Source organism: Grammomys surdaster, unplaced genomic scaffold (assembly GCF_004785775.1).
Source record: "Grammomys surdaster isolate TR1022 unplaced genomic scaffold, NIH_TR_1.0 188, whole genome shotgun sequence".
NCBI lineage: Eukaryota > Metazoa > Chordata > Mammalia > Rodentia > Muridae > Grammomys > Grammomys surdaster.
The window spans coordinates 3,601,168-3,620,424 of NW_021604633.1; the positions used below are offsets into that span (position 1 = coordinate 3,601,168).

Consider the following 19,257-nt stretch of genomic DNA (forward strand, 5'->3'; position numbering starts at 1 on the left):
GGGAGATGTGCAGGGGTGCAGCTCAGTGGTGGGGAGATGTGCAGGGGCGCAGCTCAGTGGTAGGGAGATGAGCAGGGGTAGAGCTCAGTGGTAGGGAGATGTGCAGGGGCGCAGCTCAGCTGTAGGGAGATGAGCAGGGGTGCAGCTCAGTGGTGGGGAGATGTGCAGGGGTGCAGCTCAGTGGTGGGGAGATGTATAGCATGTGCAAGATCCCAGGTTCCTCCACAGACTGAAGGTCAGTCCTCAAACTTCACCCCACAGACCTTGGTAACTGGAAGCAATGGCTTCCACTTATTGGCAGGAAGATTCCACTTCTGCCTGATCATGTCTTCCTCTTCCAGTGTAGTCAGGATACACCCATCCACTTTGCAGCTGTCGGGACAATTGCCTGTTAGAGGAAAGAGAAACGTGGACACTGTTCCCTTCAGCATACCTCGGCTTCTAGGATACGAGTAATTCAATCAGATCAAACCTAGAAATAGGCTGGGAAGATAGCTCAGTGATAGAGCACTTGCCTGGTGTGTATGGGACCCTGGGTTCAAGTCCCAGAACCGCAAAACAAGAACAATAACTGAAATCAAGAACAATTCCGAATTCTTTCTAAAGAAAAAAAAAATATAGTGAAGGAGAAAGGAAGGAATGAGGCTGGACTGCCTTGTGGAGTACAGGAATGAGTGCAGTTCAGATGAATGAGAAGCAGCCAGCCATGTGTTGGTTGGATGTACTTGATAAGTGTCATAGACTGCAAGCTAAATCTCTTACCTACTGCTACAAAGCATCTGAAATCATGATGGACTGGGACACAATGTCATTTTATAATGTGACAATAAAAAGAAATCCTGGGGCTGGGGATAGGTGGCCCAGCAATTAAGAGTGCTTCACGCTCTTCCAGAGCACCTGAAGTCAGCTTCCAAAACATACATTACGTGGCTCACAGTGCCTTTAGCTCTAGCTCCAGGGGATTTAACCCCTAATCTGGTCACCATGGTTACCTGCACAGTCGCACCTCCTCTACATAAAAATAAATAAATAAATTTTAAGATATATAAAGATATTTAAGATATATAAAATGTGAGTACACTGTCTCTATCTTCAGACACACCAGAAGAGGCCATCAGATCCCATTACAGATGGCCGTGAGCCACCATGTGGTTGCTGGGAATTGAACTCAGGACCTCTGGAAGAGCATTCCTTAATTGATAAGCCATCTCCCCAGCCCAAAAATAAATAAATTTTTAGTCTGAGGACAAAGATAAGAAAAAGAGGGGTGGTTGTAATTGCAAGCTACACTAGTGGGTGCTGAGCCCAAATCAGACATTCTGCACACAGGGATGGCTAAGGTGCCTTTAGGTGAAAGAATACAGCTTTGAGTCTCTTGTCTCTTTGGGACTTCATTCTTTCCTATGCAAGGGTCAGAGGCCCTAGGAGAAGGGTCACATGCTCCTATGAGGAGTACTCTAAGATGGAGATTCTGAACCCCGGCAGAAGCCTCTTGCTGCCTGCATGAACCATCTGCGGTTCATCTCTTGGGTGAATAGTCTTGAATGTGGGTCATTTGTGATCCCAGAATGCAGGGTGAACATTAAAGCCACCCTATTGGTCTCCGACGTGTGCATATGTGTGTTCACTAAGCTATGTAGCCTTGATCCAACTGAATATAACTTATTGTATTATTGATACCAAGGATATTGTCATGCTCTCTCCTTCCTGAGTTCTACAAGAGGTCCCAAGGGTTCGGCAGCTTATATTCATGACCTATTTGGAGCACAAGTTATCAGGATTTACTGCTGTGCCTTTAACTAAACTCCCTCAAGGGGGAAAAAAAAAACAGGTTATCCTATATCATCATGAAGAGAACTGTGGAGTAAAGATGCTATTAAGCTTAAAGCATTCACAAATGAGCTGGCATGTCACCTACCCCTCAGGATAAGCTTGTCAGCCTCACTGACCAGTGAGAAGATCAGTACAATCTCACATGAGGTCTTTCCACATGATGCCAACCTTGGGCCCCCATGCAACTGCATGCACACACACACACACACACACATACCTCACAGGGTAAATAAATAAACCACAATCTGCCAAAGAAAAACAAAAAACATAAAAGGTTTTGAAAATACTTTATACCCACTAATAAACCTGACCTTCACTGTATTGTTGAGCCTTCATATAGTCAATATTAAAACTATGATCTGGAAGTCATTTAAAATCCAATCATCCAAAAATATGAATATGAACTGCCACCACATGCTATAGAGTCTGATAAACAATCATGAGGTGCCCAATCTAATACTTTCATCACCTAACAGGTACTTTTGCAGCCCTCTTTGTTTTTTTTTAATATAATGGGCAACATGTATATTTCATTAAAAAAGCAATTACACACACACACACACACACACACACAAAGCAATTACAGACTAACCAGGCTAATGTCCAAATTCTTTTTACTACTGGACCAACCTCTCTGATGTTCTCACAAGGCCTCTGTACCTTCTAAGGGGAACCCGCCTCACATCAGCCTGGAATCTCATGTGGGTCATTGCCTGTCTCTTTAAGTCTCTAGCTCACAGCCTGGAAAGTCAGAACAAGTTCTGCCTTCGAGCTGCAGCCTTCTTCCTTCCAAAGCTTTCTAACAAGATGACCCTCAGAGCCATGCAGCCAACAACAACCTCTGAAGAGGTACCAGATGACAGATTAGAAAGACACTTCCCCAAAGCCACACAGCTGAATGAGAAGAGCAACACTGCAGCTGACTCCCACAGCACCTATTACCTGTACAGTGAACCTGGCAGATGTATGGTGCTGCCTGCCTGGCAAAGAGCTTACCTTTAAAGTACTTCGTATCAATTTCAATTTGAGTGATGACTCCAGGATGTGCCAATCGGAACACTGCCCACTCACAACCCGGGACCTGGAGAAAGCCATTCTCACTACCCTGGAATTCAAAATAAACAATAAATCAAAAGCCAACTTGGGTTTGAGAAAGCCAACCTAAGCACCGGCAGGAGAAGCTGACATACCATATTGTGTGTACTAAAAACAAGCCAAGTGTGGTGGCATGGTGCACATCTGTAACCTCAGCACTTGGGAAAAAGAAACTGGAGAGTCAGGAGTTCAAAGCCAGCCTGTCTAACTGGGACCCAGTTAACACACAAGCACAGTCACACACAAATGCACACAAGCACACACACATACATAGGCACACACACAAGCACACATGCACACACACACACGCTATAACTGATTTGTGTGTGAATTGTCCCCTTGCCTCTTTGGTGGTCGTATCACCTCCTGAGTTCATTGTACTCAGCAAATTTTTATAAGTTTCTGATACAATTTCTCTGTCAATGTCAAGTTCAAGAAGAATGTTACAAGCACAGAGATGCTGGTCTACTTCAGCCTGTGGGTTCTCTAAATTCTTTGACCATCCAAAGCAAGTCATCATCTATCACCACGGCCATTGTGTCTCACATAGCACAGGCTAGCCTAGAGCTCCCTATGGCTTCCCTGGTTTCATCCCTGTTGCTAGAATGTTCCATCAGAGAGCAGCCCAAGGAAGACAGGGTTTATCAGCTGACCATTCCCTGTCAGCAGCTGTATCTCAGGACGTCAAGTCAAGAGCACAAGCAGCTGGCCACATCATGTTAATGTCACGCTGCCGGTTTGATCAGATAGCCTTTTCTCCTCTAACTCAGCCCAGGGCCCCAAACCAAGGAATGGTGCTATGCACATAGTCTGGATCCTACATCAATTAACAGTCAAAAGTAGCCGGGCAGTGGTGGTGCATGCCTTTAATCCCAGCACTTGGGAGGCAGAGGCAGGCGGATTTCCGAGTTTGAGGCCAGCCTGGTCTACAGAGTGAGTTCCAGGACAGCCAAGACTACACAGAGAAACCTTGTCTCGAAAAAAAAAATAAGAAAGAAAGAAAAAAGAAAGAAAAAGAAAAAAATTAACAATCAAAGCAATCTCTCCCCCAGACATGCTCATAGACCATTCTCCATAATTCCTAAGATTCTCTTCTCAAGTGATTCTAGGTTGTGTCAAGTTAACAGTTAAACTAATGCTCAAAGTAACTGAGGATGGCTTTGAACTCCTGATCCTCCTGCCTCTGTCTCCCCAGAGAGCCAAGATACCCAGCTCAAACAGATCCCTCATGAAGTGCACTTCTCCATAATGCAATGTGAAAGAAGTAGTTTTTAAACATATTCTATAAAAACTCGAAACTACAGATGTTGCTGGTCTTACGTCTAACACTGGGGGTCTGTCCAGTCTTCTCGCAGTTTCCCAACCATCTGCTATGGACTTGGGTTCGCCGACACCTACAGGAAAAAGCTGGGGTTAATAGAATGACCTTTGATTTAATTTAAATGTGGGAATGGATTTGCTATCATTAAATTTCACATCCCACAATTCCAAGTATCCCTACATAAATTAATTTTAGTAGAGTTGATATTTCTATGAATTCACAGCACAAGACTGATTTAATTAGTTTTTCTCTTATACCAGCTATTTGGGCTGAAATTAAGAAGGACTGTGACTTTTTTTTTTTTTGAGACAAAGTTTTTCTGTGTAACAGGCCTGGCTGTTCTGAACCTTGCTCTGCAGACCAAGCTGGCCTTGAACCCACAGAGATCCACCCGCTGCTGCCTCCAAAGTGCTAGGATTAATGGCATCCACCAATACTACCCAACAGAACCATGACTCCTGCTGACCCACTCCATATCACAGAGGCATTGAGTTACTCTCATTCTCTGAAAGGGCCCCCACCCCACACCTGGGGACATCATTCTGGCCATGCCCAGCTTGCAATGCTGGAGCCCACACTTCTGCATGAAGACCAGCTCCTGGGATTCCCACTCACCTATCATATTATTTGGATGTCCAAAGTGTGCATTACTAAATCCTACACAGATACCCCCAAAAGCAATGGCCACCAGGTCTACAGGTTCTGTGGAATCCAGTGCAGCCCAGTCCCTCTGTCCAGTACCGTACACTCGAAGGCGTGCAACACCACCATCTGAGAAGGAAAAGTGCCTGTGTTATTGTTGGAAAAGTTAACTGTTGGTGTGTCATGGACCCTAGGGGCATGTCAGCCTTCTCCCATCTCCCTTCCCTCTAGACTTACAACAACAGCAAGCCCACTGCCTGGGCTCCTGCAGTGGACACTGCCTCAGACTCCTGCAGTGGACACTGCCCCAGGCCCCTGCAGTGGACACTGCCCCAGGCCCCTGCAGTGGACTCTACCCCAAGTTCCTGCAGTGGACTCTACCCCAAGTTCCTGCAGTGGACACTGCCCCAGCCTCCTGCAGTGGACACTGCCCCAGCCTCCTGCAGTGGACACTGCCCCAGGCTCCTGCAGTGGACACTGCCCCAGGTTCCTTCAGTGGACACTGCCCTAGGCCCCTGCAGTGAATACTTCCCCAGACTCCTGCAGTGGACACTGCCCCAGGTCCCTGAACCAGACAGTGCTCTAGGCTCCTGCAGTGGACACTGCCCCAGGCTCCTGCCGTGGCCACTGCCCCAGGCCCCTGCAGTGGCCACTGTCCTAGACTCCTGTAGTGGACTCTACCCCAGGCTCCTGCAGTGGACTCTACCCCGGACCCCTGCAGTGGACACTGTCCCAGGTTCCTGCAGTGGACTCTACCCCAGGTTGCTGCAGTGGACACTGCCCCAGGCTCCTGCAGCGGACACTGCCCTAGGCTCCTGCAGTGGACACTGTCCCAGGCTCCTGCAGCAGACACTGCCTTGTACCTGAGCAAATTCCTCAGGTCTCCCACACTCCTTGTCATTCTTGGCCCCCAAGTGTCATGGTTCCAAAACTACCTTCACTTGCCTACAGCACCCCTCTCCTACCCATCCCCTAGTCTCCTGTCTACTTCACCAGGTAACGTTCCTTCACTCCATAGCTCTAACCATAGCCTGAAGCTACTTGTTTTGTTTTCATTTCTGTAAATCTCAACTAATGCTGGCTCCACAGACACCCTGCAGTCCACTGCAGGAACCTGGGGTAGTGTCCACTGCAGGAACCTAGGACAGTGTCCACTGCAGGGGCCTGGGGCAATGTCCACTGCAGTATAAAATCCTTGCAGGACAGACCAGTTACAGACTGTGTCACAGCCATGCAGTTCCCAGAACATGGCAGAGCACCAACTACTTTATGAAACTGCTCCAATAAAGTCAAAACTCCACTGAAAATTGTCCATAGTGTGTTTGGGGGCTGGAGAGGTGGTTCAGCAATCAGGAACGCTCACTGTTATAGTAGAAGACAGGAATTCAGGACCCAGCACCCAAGCACCCACACACTGTGGCCCACCTGTATCTCCAGCTCCAGAGAACCCAACTTCCTCTTCTGGCCCTCATGGGCACATGCATGCGTACATACACACATGGGGGTGGAGGGGAATATTTAAAACACATTTGGTGTCAGAAGCAAACATTGGTGACCCTAAGACTCCCATGGTGCTGCCCACAGTGCATGTGACACAAAAGATGGTCCTCGGAAAAGCCACTCACTGCTGAGCAGCTCAGCCTGACACAAGGCAAGCATAGAAGCAAACAGCTGCCCAGATCCACTCGCAGCCCCTGATTGTCACAGACAAGCCTCCTCCTTCATCAGGGTGTGGCTTTCTGGGAGGCAGAAGCCAAGAGGTTTTTGCAAAGACATTCATGTCCTTTAACTAAATGCTGAATCTGAGCCCCATGTATTTAAACATTGAAAAAGAATTGGTGCCTGGCATAGTGGCACAGGCCTTCAATCACAGCACACTGGAGGCAGAGACAGATCTCTAAGTTTGGGGCCAGCCTTGTCTACCAGAGTAAGTTCCAGGAAGGCCAGGGCTACACAGAGAAACCCTCTCTTGAACCTCCATCAAAAGAAAAAAGAAAAAGTGTAAAATTGAGTGTTCTAAAAATACTCTGATAACGAGTAGATATCTTTGTTTTCAACCTATAAAACCAGACTTCGCTGGCATGAAATCTTAGGGCAGGGACTATCCATCAAGAGGGCGTTAAGAGGGAGACACTGCTGCTCTGGTACCCAAATACAGTGCTTCATTTCAACACTAATATATTTATCTCTCAGGTATAAAGCCAATAGCAACCCTTAATGGTAAGGTTTTTCTTTATGGAGTTAATATCCATCCACACCTTCAAAATGATGAAAGAATTTCAAAAATGCCTCTCTGTCCTCAATGGCTCAGTGACAGCATCCTCGTAGATTACAGTTCCTGTCCCTCCTAAAACTGTCTCCCAGGTAGAATCATCACAGAACAGCAGGGAATCAGCAAAGAGACAGGAGAAATCTCGCAGAAGTGTCCACCTCTCACCTTCAACCAGATCAAAAGACAAATGGCCAACTGAAAAAATACCCAGGTATCCTCAGGATCCAAACCAGCAAGGCAAGGCTTGCCCTGAGGAGTGTCTGAGACATTCTTTCGGCTTTTAAGCTTCAAGCAAGTTGGGTTGAACACATGAAGTTTGCCATACCAAAAATGGAAATTTCCTGGGGCTGGTAAAATAGCTCAGCAGGTAAAGTTGCCTGCTGTCAAGAAAAAGGGAGGACTTGAGTTCAGTCTTCAGAATCCTCATGATGGAGAAAAGTAATTCAAGTTGTCTTCTGGCCACCACACTCATGCTAGTCACACTCATGCACACGCAGACACATAACACACATATAGCACACCTAATGTAAAGATATAGAGATAGAGATAGAGAGATAGAGAGATAGAGATAGAGAGAGAGAGAGAGAGAGAGAGAGACAGAGATTGGTTTTTTTCGAGACAGGGTTTCTCTGTGTAGCCCCGGCTGTCCTGGAACTCACTCTGTAGACCAGGCTGGCCTTGAACTCAGAAATCCGCCTGCCTCTTCCTCCCAAGTGCTGGGATTAAAGGCGTGCGCCACCACCGCCCGGCTGTAAAGCTATATTTTTAAATGGAAATTTCTTATGGATTTACCTAAATACTTCAGCTGTTTTTCTAGTCGTCTTCATTGCTTCATAGAAGCAAAGACCATGTCATCTGACTGACAGTACACATTTCCTGAACCTCCACACTCAGCCTGTGTGGGGTGGCAAGCTATCCATGTGTTGACCACTGACAGTTACTAGCCCTGTCTTCATGACAACTACTGTCTCTTAGCACTGCCCCACATGACTTCTAGACACACTTAGTCCTTTTATCAAAGTGGATGCCCCCAGAGTTTGCTGAACTACCAAGTAAGGAAAGGCCACCCTCTCCTGTCTCTGTTCACATGCCCCCTTCCACTGTTTTCAGAATGGGTGGATTAGCAAGCTGATACTGCAAACACCTGTTCAGGTCTTTCCCATGAGGGTGTCTTCCTCCACACTGTGACCTGGAAATAATTTAGTTACTTGATTTCTGATAAAAAAAAAAATCAAAAACAGACAATGTAAAAAAGAGGCATACATCCTCTTCAATAAATGGAGCTGGAAATACTCGATATCTCATGTAGAAAAATGAGGGAAGCAGTGACACACACTTCTGATCCCAGTACTTGGGAGACGGTAGGGAGGAGGATCTCTGTGAGTTTGAGGCCAGCCTGGTCTACAAAACAAATCCGGGACAGCCAGAACTCTTATACAGAGAGATCCTACCTTACCAAAAGAAAAAAAGAAAGAGCAAAGAAAAATAAAATTTTTCCATATCTCTCACCCTGAACAAAACCCAAATCTAAGTGGATCAAAGGCATCAATATAAGACCTAAAACTGCTAGGGGAAAATATTTCACAACATGAAGATAGGGATAAATTTCTGAATAGAACTCTATTAATACAAAACTTAACCTAGAACTGATGGAATCTCGTGAAATTGACAAGCTGCTGCTCAACAAAAGAAGCAATCACCAGAATGAAGACATGGCCGATATAGACTTGGGGGCAGGGCATCAACTTTACATCAGGCAAGAGATCAATGTCTAGAATATACAAAGAAAAAAATGAACAAATAAAACCAAACCGTCTAATCAGTGAATGGGCTGAACTGAATAGACAGCTCCCTAAAGAAGAAGCACAAACGGCCACTGTCTGAAGAGTTCCTCAGCCTCGGCTATCAGAGGAATGCAAATTAAGACTTCTCTGAGACCCCGTCTTACCATCAGTCAGACTGTCTATCATCAAGAAAACAAATGGCTGCAAAGACAGCCTTCCAAAGAAAATATACCAATGACCAGTAAACACACAAGTTACCATCATTAGTCACCAAGGAAGTGCAAATCAAAACGACAGCAAGACATCATCTCACACTGACCAGGTGACAAGACAGTGGGAGGGAACTGAAGAAGGCAAACGCCTTATATATGGCTGCCATTCTGGAAATTTCTCAACTCCTCAAACACAGAGTTATTATATGATCCAGAAACGTCATATACATGTCTATATATATGTCTATATACATGTCTATATACATATATATACATATATATGGAGAGAGAGAGAGAGAGAATATATATACGCTGGAGTTGGAGAGAAAACTCAGTGGTTACAAGCACTCTTCCAGAAGACCTAAATTTGATTCTCAGCACCCATATAGCTCACAACCATGTGTAACTCTAGATCCAGAGGATCTGATGCTTTTGTCTGGCTTCCATAGGCAAACAAGATAGACAAGTAGGTGAAGCACTCATATATATAAAATAATCTTAAATTCCTATTATAAGTGAACATTAATAGCATAGTTCATTATACCCAGCAGGTATAAACAAATGTCTACCAATGGATGAACAGGTATATAAATGGCTCTAACCATAAAACAATGTCATTTGGCAAAAGAGGAATGAAGTTCTCATACTAGGGTGCAAGATGTGAAACTCACGAAGAATTGATTAAAAGGATTTTTTTATCCAAAAAAAAAAAAAGGAAAAACAAGTCAATAGGAAACATGGAATTCCAGCACAGCTCAGTTCTAACACGTCTTAAGTTGATACATTTTTGTTTCTGGTTTTCCAGACAGTGTTTCTCTGTAGCCCTGGCTGTCCTGGAACTCACTCTATAGACCAGTCTGGCCTCAAACTCAGAAATCCTCCTGTCTCTGCCTCCCCAACAGTGGGATTAAAGGTGCCAGCCACCACCACCTAGCTAAATTGTTAGATTTTCATTAGCTACCTATTGGTGAGTAGAGTATCTATTGTTTAAAGCACAAGAGAAATCACAATCCTAAAATACACCAAACTCGAACTGCCAGGGCAAGGTGGCTTATTTTGTATTCCATGTAAACATGACAATGTAAGAAGAAAAGTCCCACACACCTGTCGAAGGTCCCTGTTGCACCTACCTGGAAAGATGTTGAGTCTGATGTGAGTCCATCTCTGCTGGGAATTAACAAAAAAATAGTTGTGGCTGGAGTCAGGCTCCCCTGGCTTAAGCTCCGACATGGGAACCAGGTAGTCCCAGGAATGCGATTTCAGCTAGTAATAAATACAGAAACGTCAGCATTGGCTCTTGAGAACAGCACCCTCTTATCCTGTGCAAGCATTAAGGAAGAAGAGTGCGATGGTTGCCGAACCAGAACCACACAATTCAGGTACAGTGACACAATTTAATAATAAACAAACTAAACTTCCCATTGGAGACTTTTTCCCCTATACTGATAACTAGGTAATGGTGATGCTTGTAAACTGAAAGAGTTTTCAAACACCACTTTCCTGATTCTTAAAAGAAACCAGAGTGGTAATGTGGGCATTCAGCTAAAACGCAGGGCTTTAAGCCCAAGGAGACAATTGGCTGAAAGCTAGCTTCTCAGAAAGCTGGCTCATTCGCTGTTCCCAGTTAGACGTAGATCAACAAGTTTGTAACAGCACAGATGAATTACCAGACAAACTTAACGCAAGAAAAAGGTGCCAAGCCCTGTTGTTTATCTTAAGTTCATCAGACACAAAGTTACTTCATCAAGTCACTGTGGGAGGTAAATGTGAAGGGTTTCCTAGTATGGCCAGCAACAGTGTGCAGCCACAGGGGGCACCCAATGACCCTTCAAGGCTGTGGACAGCCAGGCCATTCTCCCACACAGAAGGAGATGAACCACTGAGGAAACCTCTGTACTGTCACACTGTGTCGATACAAGAAGTACAGCATGCCAAGTGGTGTATCCCAGACAACTGCCTCACATACCCAAGCCTGCAACAGTCTCTTTGCAGTCCTGGCACAAAGAACCAGCGTCTTACCACAGTAATGGCTTCAAATTCCTCAGGCGTTGCTGCAGCCCCCATCTTAACTCCCCTTGGTGGAATGTTTGACATTGTATCTGAAGACAAAACAACCACACAGGATCAGGGTTGAGAAGCTAAGAACAAACTCTCTCTCAGGTGGTGTGTGGCAAATACAACAGCCCCAATGACATCCTTGCTTTAGTCACAGAATTAATGATTAGACTTTAGCGTGCCACCTGGGGTCCCTCACTGTGTAATTTGCTAACTTACTTCTCAGAGGGCAATGGGATATGTGGGTACCACATTTGCTCATTGTTTCAAGTTAGGCTAAATCCCACAGATGGATCGCTCTGAGTTCAAAATATCTCAAGGTTAGTTCCACAAGCCCTGCCTCCCCGAGTATCTGCTTCAGGCTCAGAATTTGCCAGCTCAGACACAGCAGCATCTACAAACACTCAAAGCACTTCTGACCTGTCTCTCATGTGTCATTCGCCATAGCTTCTGTGTGGGGTCTCATCTCTCAGATTGTCGTTAACTTCCCCAGGAGCCTAGTCATCTGAGGATAGTAGGGCCAGCTTACCTGTGCAGAGCCCGTCATGGTACTGTGCACACAGCACTTTGTCAGTACCGATGTGTCCAGAGACACAAATTTATACTCCCTGAAAATGTGTGTGTGCTCATACGACCACGTATGAACTGACTCAAATGTCAACAACAGATGATGCGATAAATTATGAAACCTGAATAATTTACAATAAATTACAATAGCCAGTGTTCCCACAGGTAGAAAGGAGCAGTAACTAAGAACCCCAGAGCTGCTACACAGTGGTGACCCCTATGTAGCTAGAAGTGGGCTAGAGCCCCAGAGCTGCAGCACTATGGAGCTTCCTAGGTAGCTGAGAGTGGGCTGGAGCTTCTGGCCTGTAGTTACTTTAGCTCTGGTTCCTTCATGCCCATATATCCAGCTCTACCACCAGACCAGAGGGTGTCTCTAGCTTCCCCAATAACCAGCTCAGCAAGTGCCCCCACCCAGAGAGAGCACAAGGATGCACCTCTGCAGACCTGAGCATTGGGGGGATGGATGATGGCCACTGTCTTAGACCAGCAAACATTGTTAAGCTGAACATCACCTCAGGACAGCCCATCAGAACCCTAGGTCTAAGACTCCATTGCAGCCCAACAACCTCAGAGAATTGGCACCTTTACTTCTTACAGAAAGATGAGTCAGAGGAGCCTCCCATCCCACAGTCCTCTCTGAGGTCAGTGGCTCCCACATACCTTCACTCAAGTTTGCTGCTTGAATTGACATTCGAGGAGCATAGTTCCCTGAGAAGTAAGAAATGTCCACGTCGATACCACGAATAATGCCTTGTATTCCCAGTTGGATAACACACCAGTCATGACCTGTACAACGGGACCACAAAAACACCCATAATGTTCAGGAGAGGACAAGAACACCTGTGAGGTCCCATGGGGAATGTCCAGAACCTATGGGGGCCCATGAGAATGACAGGAATACCTATGGGGGTCCATGAGGATGACAGGAATACCTATGGAGCCCCATGGGGATGACAGGGGTACCCATGAGGTCCCATGGAGGATGAGAAGAGCATCCTTGAACTCCCACAGGAGATGAGAGCACCTGTGACATCCCAATGGGGAATGATAGCAGCTATGAGGCCCCATCTTCCACCATGGAAGCACACGTTCAGGGTAATTCTCATAATGTGACCACCAAGGACCACCATGACCCACAGAGTCCTCAATTCTAGCTTTAAAAAAAAAAAGGATTCAGAGAGACCAACTCAGTTTCCAAGCCTCTCCTTTCCCATTATTGTGCTAGGCAAATCACGGATCTTTCTAAGGCTTGTTTCTCCAATTCTAAGCCAGAGAAGACATTTGCTTTTGAAAGCTTCAGTGTAGCCACCATAGTGTGGAATTCTGCCAGCCTGGCTCTTCTACAAACTTACTCTCTACTCTTTCAGAGTTCTCTACAGCCTCCACTTTATCCATGCCCCAGTATGCCTACGTACCTACCAAGCCTTCAGGACACTGGCTTCACAGCGGAGCCCACTACCAGCACTCCAGAGGCTCACATAGTGCAGGCTCAAAACAGCAAGTTTTACCTCTACTGGGTTTACCTGGAGCTCCTGATCTTCCTGCCTCCACCTCTAAGGCTGGGGTTATAGGTGTGCCCCACCACACATGGTGTATATGGTGCCAAGGATCAAACCCAAAGCTTCCTAAGTGCTAGGTGTGGTGATTTAGAGTGGGAAGTGTCTCCTATAGGCTCATGCATTTGAATCCTTGGTTCCCAATTAGCCATTTGGAGAGACATAGGAGGTGGGACCTTGCTAGGGGAATATGTCCCTGGAGACAGGCTTTGAGCATTCAAAGCTACTTCCAGTTTCACTCTCTGCTTCATACATGCTGTTACAGATGTGACTTTTCAGCCTCCTGCCCCTCCATTCATCTGCCTCTTGGTGTCACGCCTCCCTGCCCCCATGATGGACTCTAGCCCCTTCAAACTAAGCGCAAAATTAACTTTTCTCTATGAGTTTCCAGAGTCATATTATTTTATGGCAGCAATTGAAAAATGACTAATATACTAGGCAAGCTCTCTACCAGCTGAGCTTCATGCTCAGCCCAAGCAGCCACCAAGCACAGCGTGGGATGAACCCCCCTCCTTACCTGGAATTCGTTTACGCCTGGTCTCCCATCCATCCACCCATTTCCCAAACTCAGTGTATTCATGTTCCTTAAAACTCGGACCGTCGCTCTAAGAAGATGGACAAGAGATCGTTACCATTCATGAAGAGCTTGAGTTACCAGCCTGTCAGGTTATATCCCAAAGAGATAGACAGAGAAAGCACACAAGGACTCTCCGGGATTGTCTGCCCATCTTCATGCCCAGCTCTACCACCAGACCAGAGGGTGTCTCCATATTTTGTATCATCTGCAAACATAACTCGTCTTGTCTGTGATCCTCGGTCCACAGAATGAACCACTATCAGCAACCAGAGAGACCACACGCAGGCTCTGTGAATGCTGCCTGTCTGCTGTGCGTAGGTGGGCATTGAGCAAAATGGAACACTTCCAAGGCAATGAAAGAGATCATGGAATGGGTCACCAGACCAGGTCATGGGAAAAGCCACTGGAAACTTGGGGTCAGGATAGACACTGGTGACCTTGTGTTGTAGGTACTGTGTCACCACGGTGGGAAAGCAAGGACTCCTGGTGGCGACAATGCCAGCTCGGGTTCTTAGAATGAACCACTGAGCAATAGGCTTCATCTTTGAAAACCAGGACGACTACACAGCCTCCATGGAGTATGGTGACATCGAAATGACACATGGACAACCTCTCACAGGGCAAGCATTCCATGAGCTCCCAACCAAGGGCCTGTGGGGCAAGTTCACCCCCTGTATACCTCAGTTTCCTTCATGGGTCAAAAGCAGATGGTATCAGTACTATCTCTTAACAGAGGCCACCACTGAAACATACCGGGCTGCATAAGAAGTCCCCATGTTTACTTAGTCTAGGAAGCTGGCAACATGTTTGTTTCTATTACAGATCATCCTTGATCTAATCATCTAAAATATTCCAAAGTTCTCACACTCCAGGTTGGGTGACAGGAGGGAAAAGAACTCTGTGGAATTGCATATTTGAATAAAGAACCTAAGCTGGCCCTGGGACTCTCTCACTGCCCAGAGCCTGCTCTACAGTGAAGGGCACATAGTTAAATGTAATCCACACAAATGTATATAGACAGGGAGAGGGGACAGTGACAGCCACTCACTCAGCAATGAAGAGGGCAGCCTGGGTCTGCAAGGACCATGGTGGATACTCAGTCAGTGAAGAGAACATAGTTCCAGAATGCCAGGTACTTAAGATATGAGAGCATTAAAAACTACAAAGCATATTATATACTTATAGATACAATTACTTTAAAGTATAAGACACATCAGACTTTTCTGCCATGGACTGGATGTTTATGTCCCCAGATTCCGATTCCTGTGTCAAAGCCTCCTGCCCAGGAACTGGTGTGACCATGTGGGAGCTTGGGAGTGATTTGTTCACAAAGGCAGAACATTTTATAGTGTGGATGTTAAACACTCCCAAAGGCCCAGGTATCAAACAAAGGCTTAACCCTCAGCTTTGCACATTATGAGACGGTGCCTAAAGAGGGGTCTTCTGGAGTTGCTGGCAGAGGTACTAAAGCCTGGGCCCTTTCTCTTTTGTCCCTTGGTTGCCTTCAGGTGAGCAGTCCTCCACTTCACAGCATGACATTCTGTTCTGCCCCAGGCACAAAGCAACAGGCCAAGAAGTCATAGGTGAGAACTCTGAAAACCATGAGGCAGAGATAACCTTCCCTCTTTAAAAACTGACTCCTCGGGCTGGAGAGATGGCTCAGTGGTTAAGAGCACTGACTACACTTCCAGAGGTCCTGAGTTCAAATCCCAGCAACCACATGGTGGCTCACAACCATCTGTAATGAGATCTGATGCCCTCTTCTGGAGTGTCTGAAGACAGCTACAAGTGTACTCATATATAATAAATAAATAAATCTTTAAAAAAAAAAAAAAACTGACTCCTCTCTGATACTCTGCCTACTCTCATGGTATGAAGCTAACTGGCTGGATTCCTTGCTATAGGCCTGGGTCCCATTAGAAGAGCTGAGTATCCTTTCTCTGTCTTGCACCTATAAGGACACAATGAAGTGACCCTGCTAGCCTTGATCTTAGATGTCCAGACTCCAAGCTGTAGGAACATGTGTTTGCTGCGTACGTCTGTGCGTGTGGTGCTCTGATACCAAACGCTGACAAAAACTACTGCTAGGTAGCAGTCCATTCTGCCAAGGGGAGGGTGAGGAGTGGGCTATGAACAATGAGTGAAAGGACCTTAGCTTAACCAATTACCTCTCCCCCTCCCCACCTCTCTCCCCCCTCCTCCATTCCCCTCTCTCCCCCAAACTCCCGCAAAAAGGAGAAAAAGAATCACCAAGCATGATGGGGCACACCTATAACCCCAGCACTAATTAGGATGAGGCAGCTGGACTGCCATAAGCTTGAATCCAACCTGGGCTATAAAAGTCAATTCCAAGCCTGGGCTACAAGGGAGACTTTTCTGATTTAAAATAAATAAATTAGTAATAATAATAATGACAACAACAACAATAATAATAATTATTATAATAATGGGAAAATGTAAACCCATGCCTAATGTTTTAAGTGTGACTAGATATGCTCATGTGTGTTGGTATAAGGGTATTACATGCATGCTCATGGATACACTAGAATGTAAAATAGAAATAAGGGCCTGTTGTCACCCTCCTACCCTTCTCCCTTCGGCATGTGGCCTTCAGGCCCTGGGTGCTCCTGCATGAGCTCTGCATGAAGCCTGCTCATTCTCAAGGATGCTCCTAGAGTGTGTGTCAGGAGCCACACACTCTCACCCAACTCCCTGGTACCTTCGTTCTATTCTCATTTTATTTTGCCTTCTCCTGAGTAAAAAGTAAATTAGTATATAGACAGTGCCTTCAGAGTTATTTATGGAAGTAACTTGCTTTGAACTCAGCCAGGCCCTGCTCTGACAGAGTAGCAATCTCTAGGAGCCTCTAACCGAGGCTGATGGGTAATGCAGTCACACTCACTGACCTGCTCCTGGGTTTCCCTCCCCACACATAAGAGCCCTCATTGTTAGTATTCTGTCTAAACTCCACCTCCACAGTTACCTGGCGATAGCCAGGTATGCTCCTCCCCACAGTTACCTGGCAACAGCCAGGTAGGCATGCCCACTATAAAAGGGGCTGCTTGCCCCCTCCTCTCTCTCTTACTCCTCTTTTGGTCCCTTGACCCCATGCCTGCAGGTTCCTGTCCCCTCTCCCTTCCCCCCCTTTCCTTCCCCCTCTCTCCACGTGGTCATGGCCAGCCTCTACTCCTCTACCTCTGCTCTCTCTTCTCTCTTAATAAACCTCCCCTCGTGGAACCGTCTGGTCTGCTGTGGTCTGTTCCAAGCTGTGCACAAAAAATCTTTTCACTCACGCCTACATGGACGATGACACAGTACGGTTGTCTCTGTATTTATCTACTTTGGGGGCTGCCTGTGTGTATGTGAGAAAGACAAGAATACGTGTCTATACACACAGGCTTACATGTGTAAAGACCAAAGATAGACATTCATGTCTTCTTTAACCATTTCCAGTCTAAGAGCTCACCAATTAAGTTACAATGCCTGGCCAACAAGCCACAAGAATCCTCCTGACTTCACTTTCTCAGTGCCAGAATTACAGGTGCTTGCACTTCGGTGACTGGTTTCTTTGCATACTTTGGGGATCCAAACTCAACAAGTACCTTATCCACTGAGCCATCTCCCCAGCTCTATCTTTCCACAGTTTAATTTTTTTTTAAGATTTATTCATTTATTTAAGGTATATGAGTACACTGTATCTGTCTTCAGACACACCAGAAGAGGGCATCATATCCCATCACAGATGGTTGTGAACCAACATGTGGTTGGTGGGAATTGAACTCAGGACCTCTGGAAGAGCAGTCAGTGCTCTTTAATGGCTAAGCCATCTCTCCAGCCCCCCAAGTTTAATTTCTATTTTTATTATTAGTGAGGTGTGTGTGAATGCCGTAGAGATGTGGCAGGACATGTGTGTGGAGTCAGACAATAGCTTTCAGGAGTCAATTCTCTGGTTCTGTTGTGGGTTACAAGTATGGAACTCGGGTACTCAGGCCTGTGAAGCAAGTCAGCCCACTGATTTACCTTTTAACCAAGAATGTCCTACCCATTGTAATCAGGCAGATGTCACCAAAGTTCAAGATGTGTCCATTTTCTTCCCAGCCCAGGGTATGGAATCCATATGAATCAAAGGGCATACTCAAGGAGTTTTTTCTCCTCTGGCAACTTGGCCCCTCCCTTCCTCTCCTGGCTCCACCAGTCCCTGTGTGTTCCCTGGGAGCTGATTTGAGTGTGTTTTCAGTAGTCTGATGCTTCCCAGCCAGTACACAACACACGCTTCTGTCCCAGACAGGCCAGCGGGTTTCAGTGTACACGGCAGCAGAGAGAGCTTCAGCTAAGCCAATCATTCCTCACATAGGACGCCTGTGTAGCCATCCATACCTTTATGAGATTTTCTGCAGGACCAAAAAAGTCATCCGTCGCAAACAAGACCTGAACAAAGAGAAGAAAAGAGAATCAAGATGAAATTACCATAAATTAAAACGCGCTTTATTCCACCCTCTAGCGGAACCTTAGGGGACAGCAGTCAGAAGAGTGTGTGGAATGGCCTAAGGGAAGAGGCAGCGGGGGTTCTCCTGCAATGCTTTGTAAGCATCTGGGCTCAAGCCTGCTGCCTCAGGAATCATTTCTTCCCGTTCTTTCATTGTGAATCCCTTTTACAGTCTGGATGGAAATGCTAATGTCTCACAATTGGAATGTAAATAAACCAGCTTCTTTCTCTCAGGCTCATGGCTCTTATAAAGTTCTTCAAGAAATTTGTACAGGCCTGTTCTGATCATATTCACCCTCCTTCCCTCCCTCTACTCTTCCAAAATCCACCCCTCCTTCCCCACCCACCAAACCTGTGTGTCCTTTTTTAGCCTTGGGGTTCTTTTATAAAGAGACCGATGGGGGGAGCAGGGGGTGGGGTGGCTTGGTGCTTAAGGGCAGGGGAGAGCAAGCACGAGGACCTGAGTTTAGATCCCCAGCACATTTTTTAAAAGCCATGTCTGGACACACACAGACACCTGTCACACCAGCACTGGAAGTCGGTGGAGACAGGAGGATCACTGCAGTCCCTGGCCATCAGCCTAGCAAAAGAAAAAACAGCAAGCTCCAGGTTCAGTAAGAGATCTGTCTCCAGGAAAATGAGGTAGGGAAGGATAGAGGAAGAAATCCAATTTCCTCCTCTGGCCTCTGTGCACACCCGAGGACACATACTCTTGCACACAGACACATATCCATGCATACATACAACACACATGAAACACAGACACATATCCATTCATACAGTACACGTGAAAGAGAGAAGAAAAAACAAAAGAGAGAAAGAGAGAGAAGAAAGGGTGGGATGGAGGGAGGGACAGA

At 46.1% G+C, this 19,257-nt stretch overlaps 1 protein-coding gene across 1 annotated transcript in view; it reads right to left on the reverse strand.

Moving 5' to 3' along the window:
• Allc (allantoicase) overlaps window positions 1-19,257 on the reverse strand; it is a 31,961-nt gene that overhangs the window by 1,540 nt on the left and 11,164 nt on the right. The window contains exons 3-11 of the mRNA XM_028768899.1: window positions 18,292-18,342; window positions 13,855-13,942; window positions 12,442-12,567; window positions 11,179-11,258; window positions 10,290-10,422; window positions 4,865-5,020; window positions 4,249-4,322; window positions 2,830-2,938; window positions 264-388 (exon numbers count right to left, since the gene is read on the reverse strand). Of these exons, the coding sequence (XP_028624732.1) occupies window positions 264-388; window positions 2,830-2,938; window positions 4,249-4,322; window positions 4,865-5,020; window positions 10,290-10,422; window positions 11,179-11,258; window positions 12,442-12,567; window positions 13,855-13,942; window positions 18,292-18,342 (942 nt within the window). The remainder of the gene's footprint in view (window positions 1-263; window positions 389-2,829; window positions 2,939-4,248; window positions 4,323-4,864; window positions 5,021-10,289; window positions 10,423-11,178; window positions 11,259-12,441; window positions 12,568-13,854; window positions 13,943-18,291; window positions 18,343-19,257) is intronic.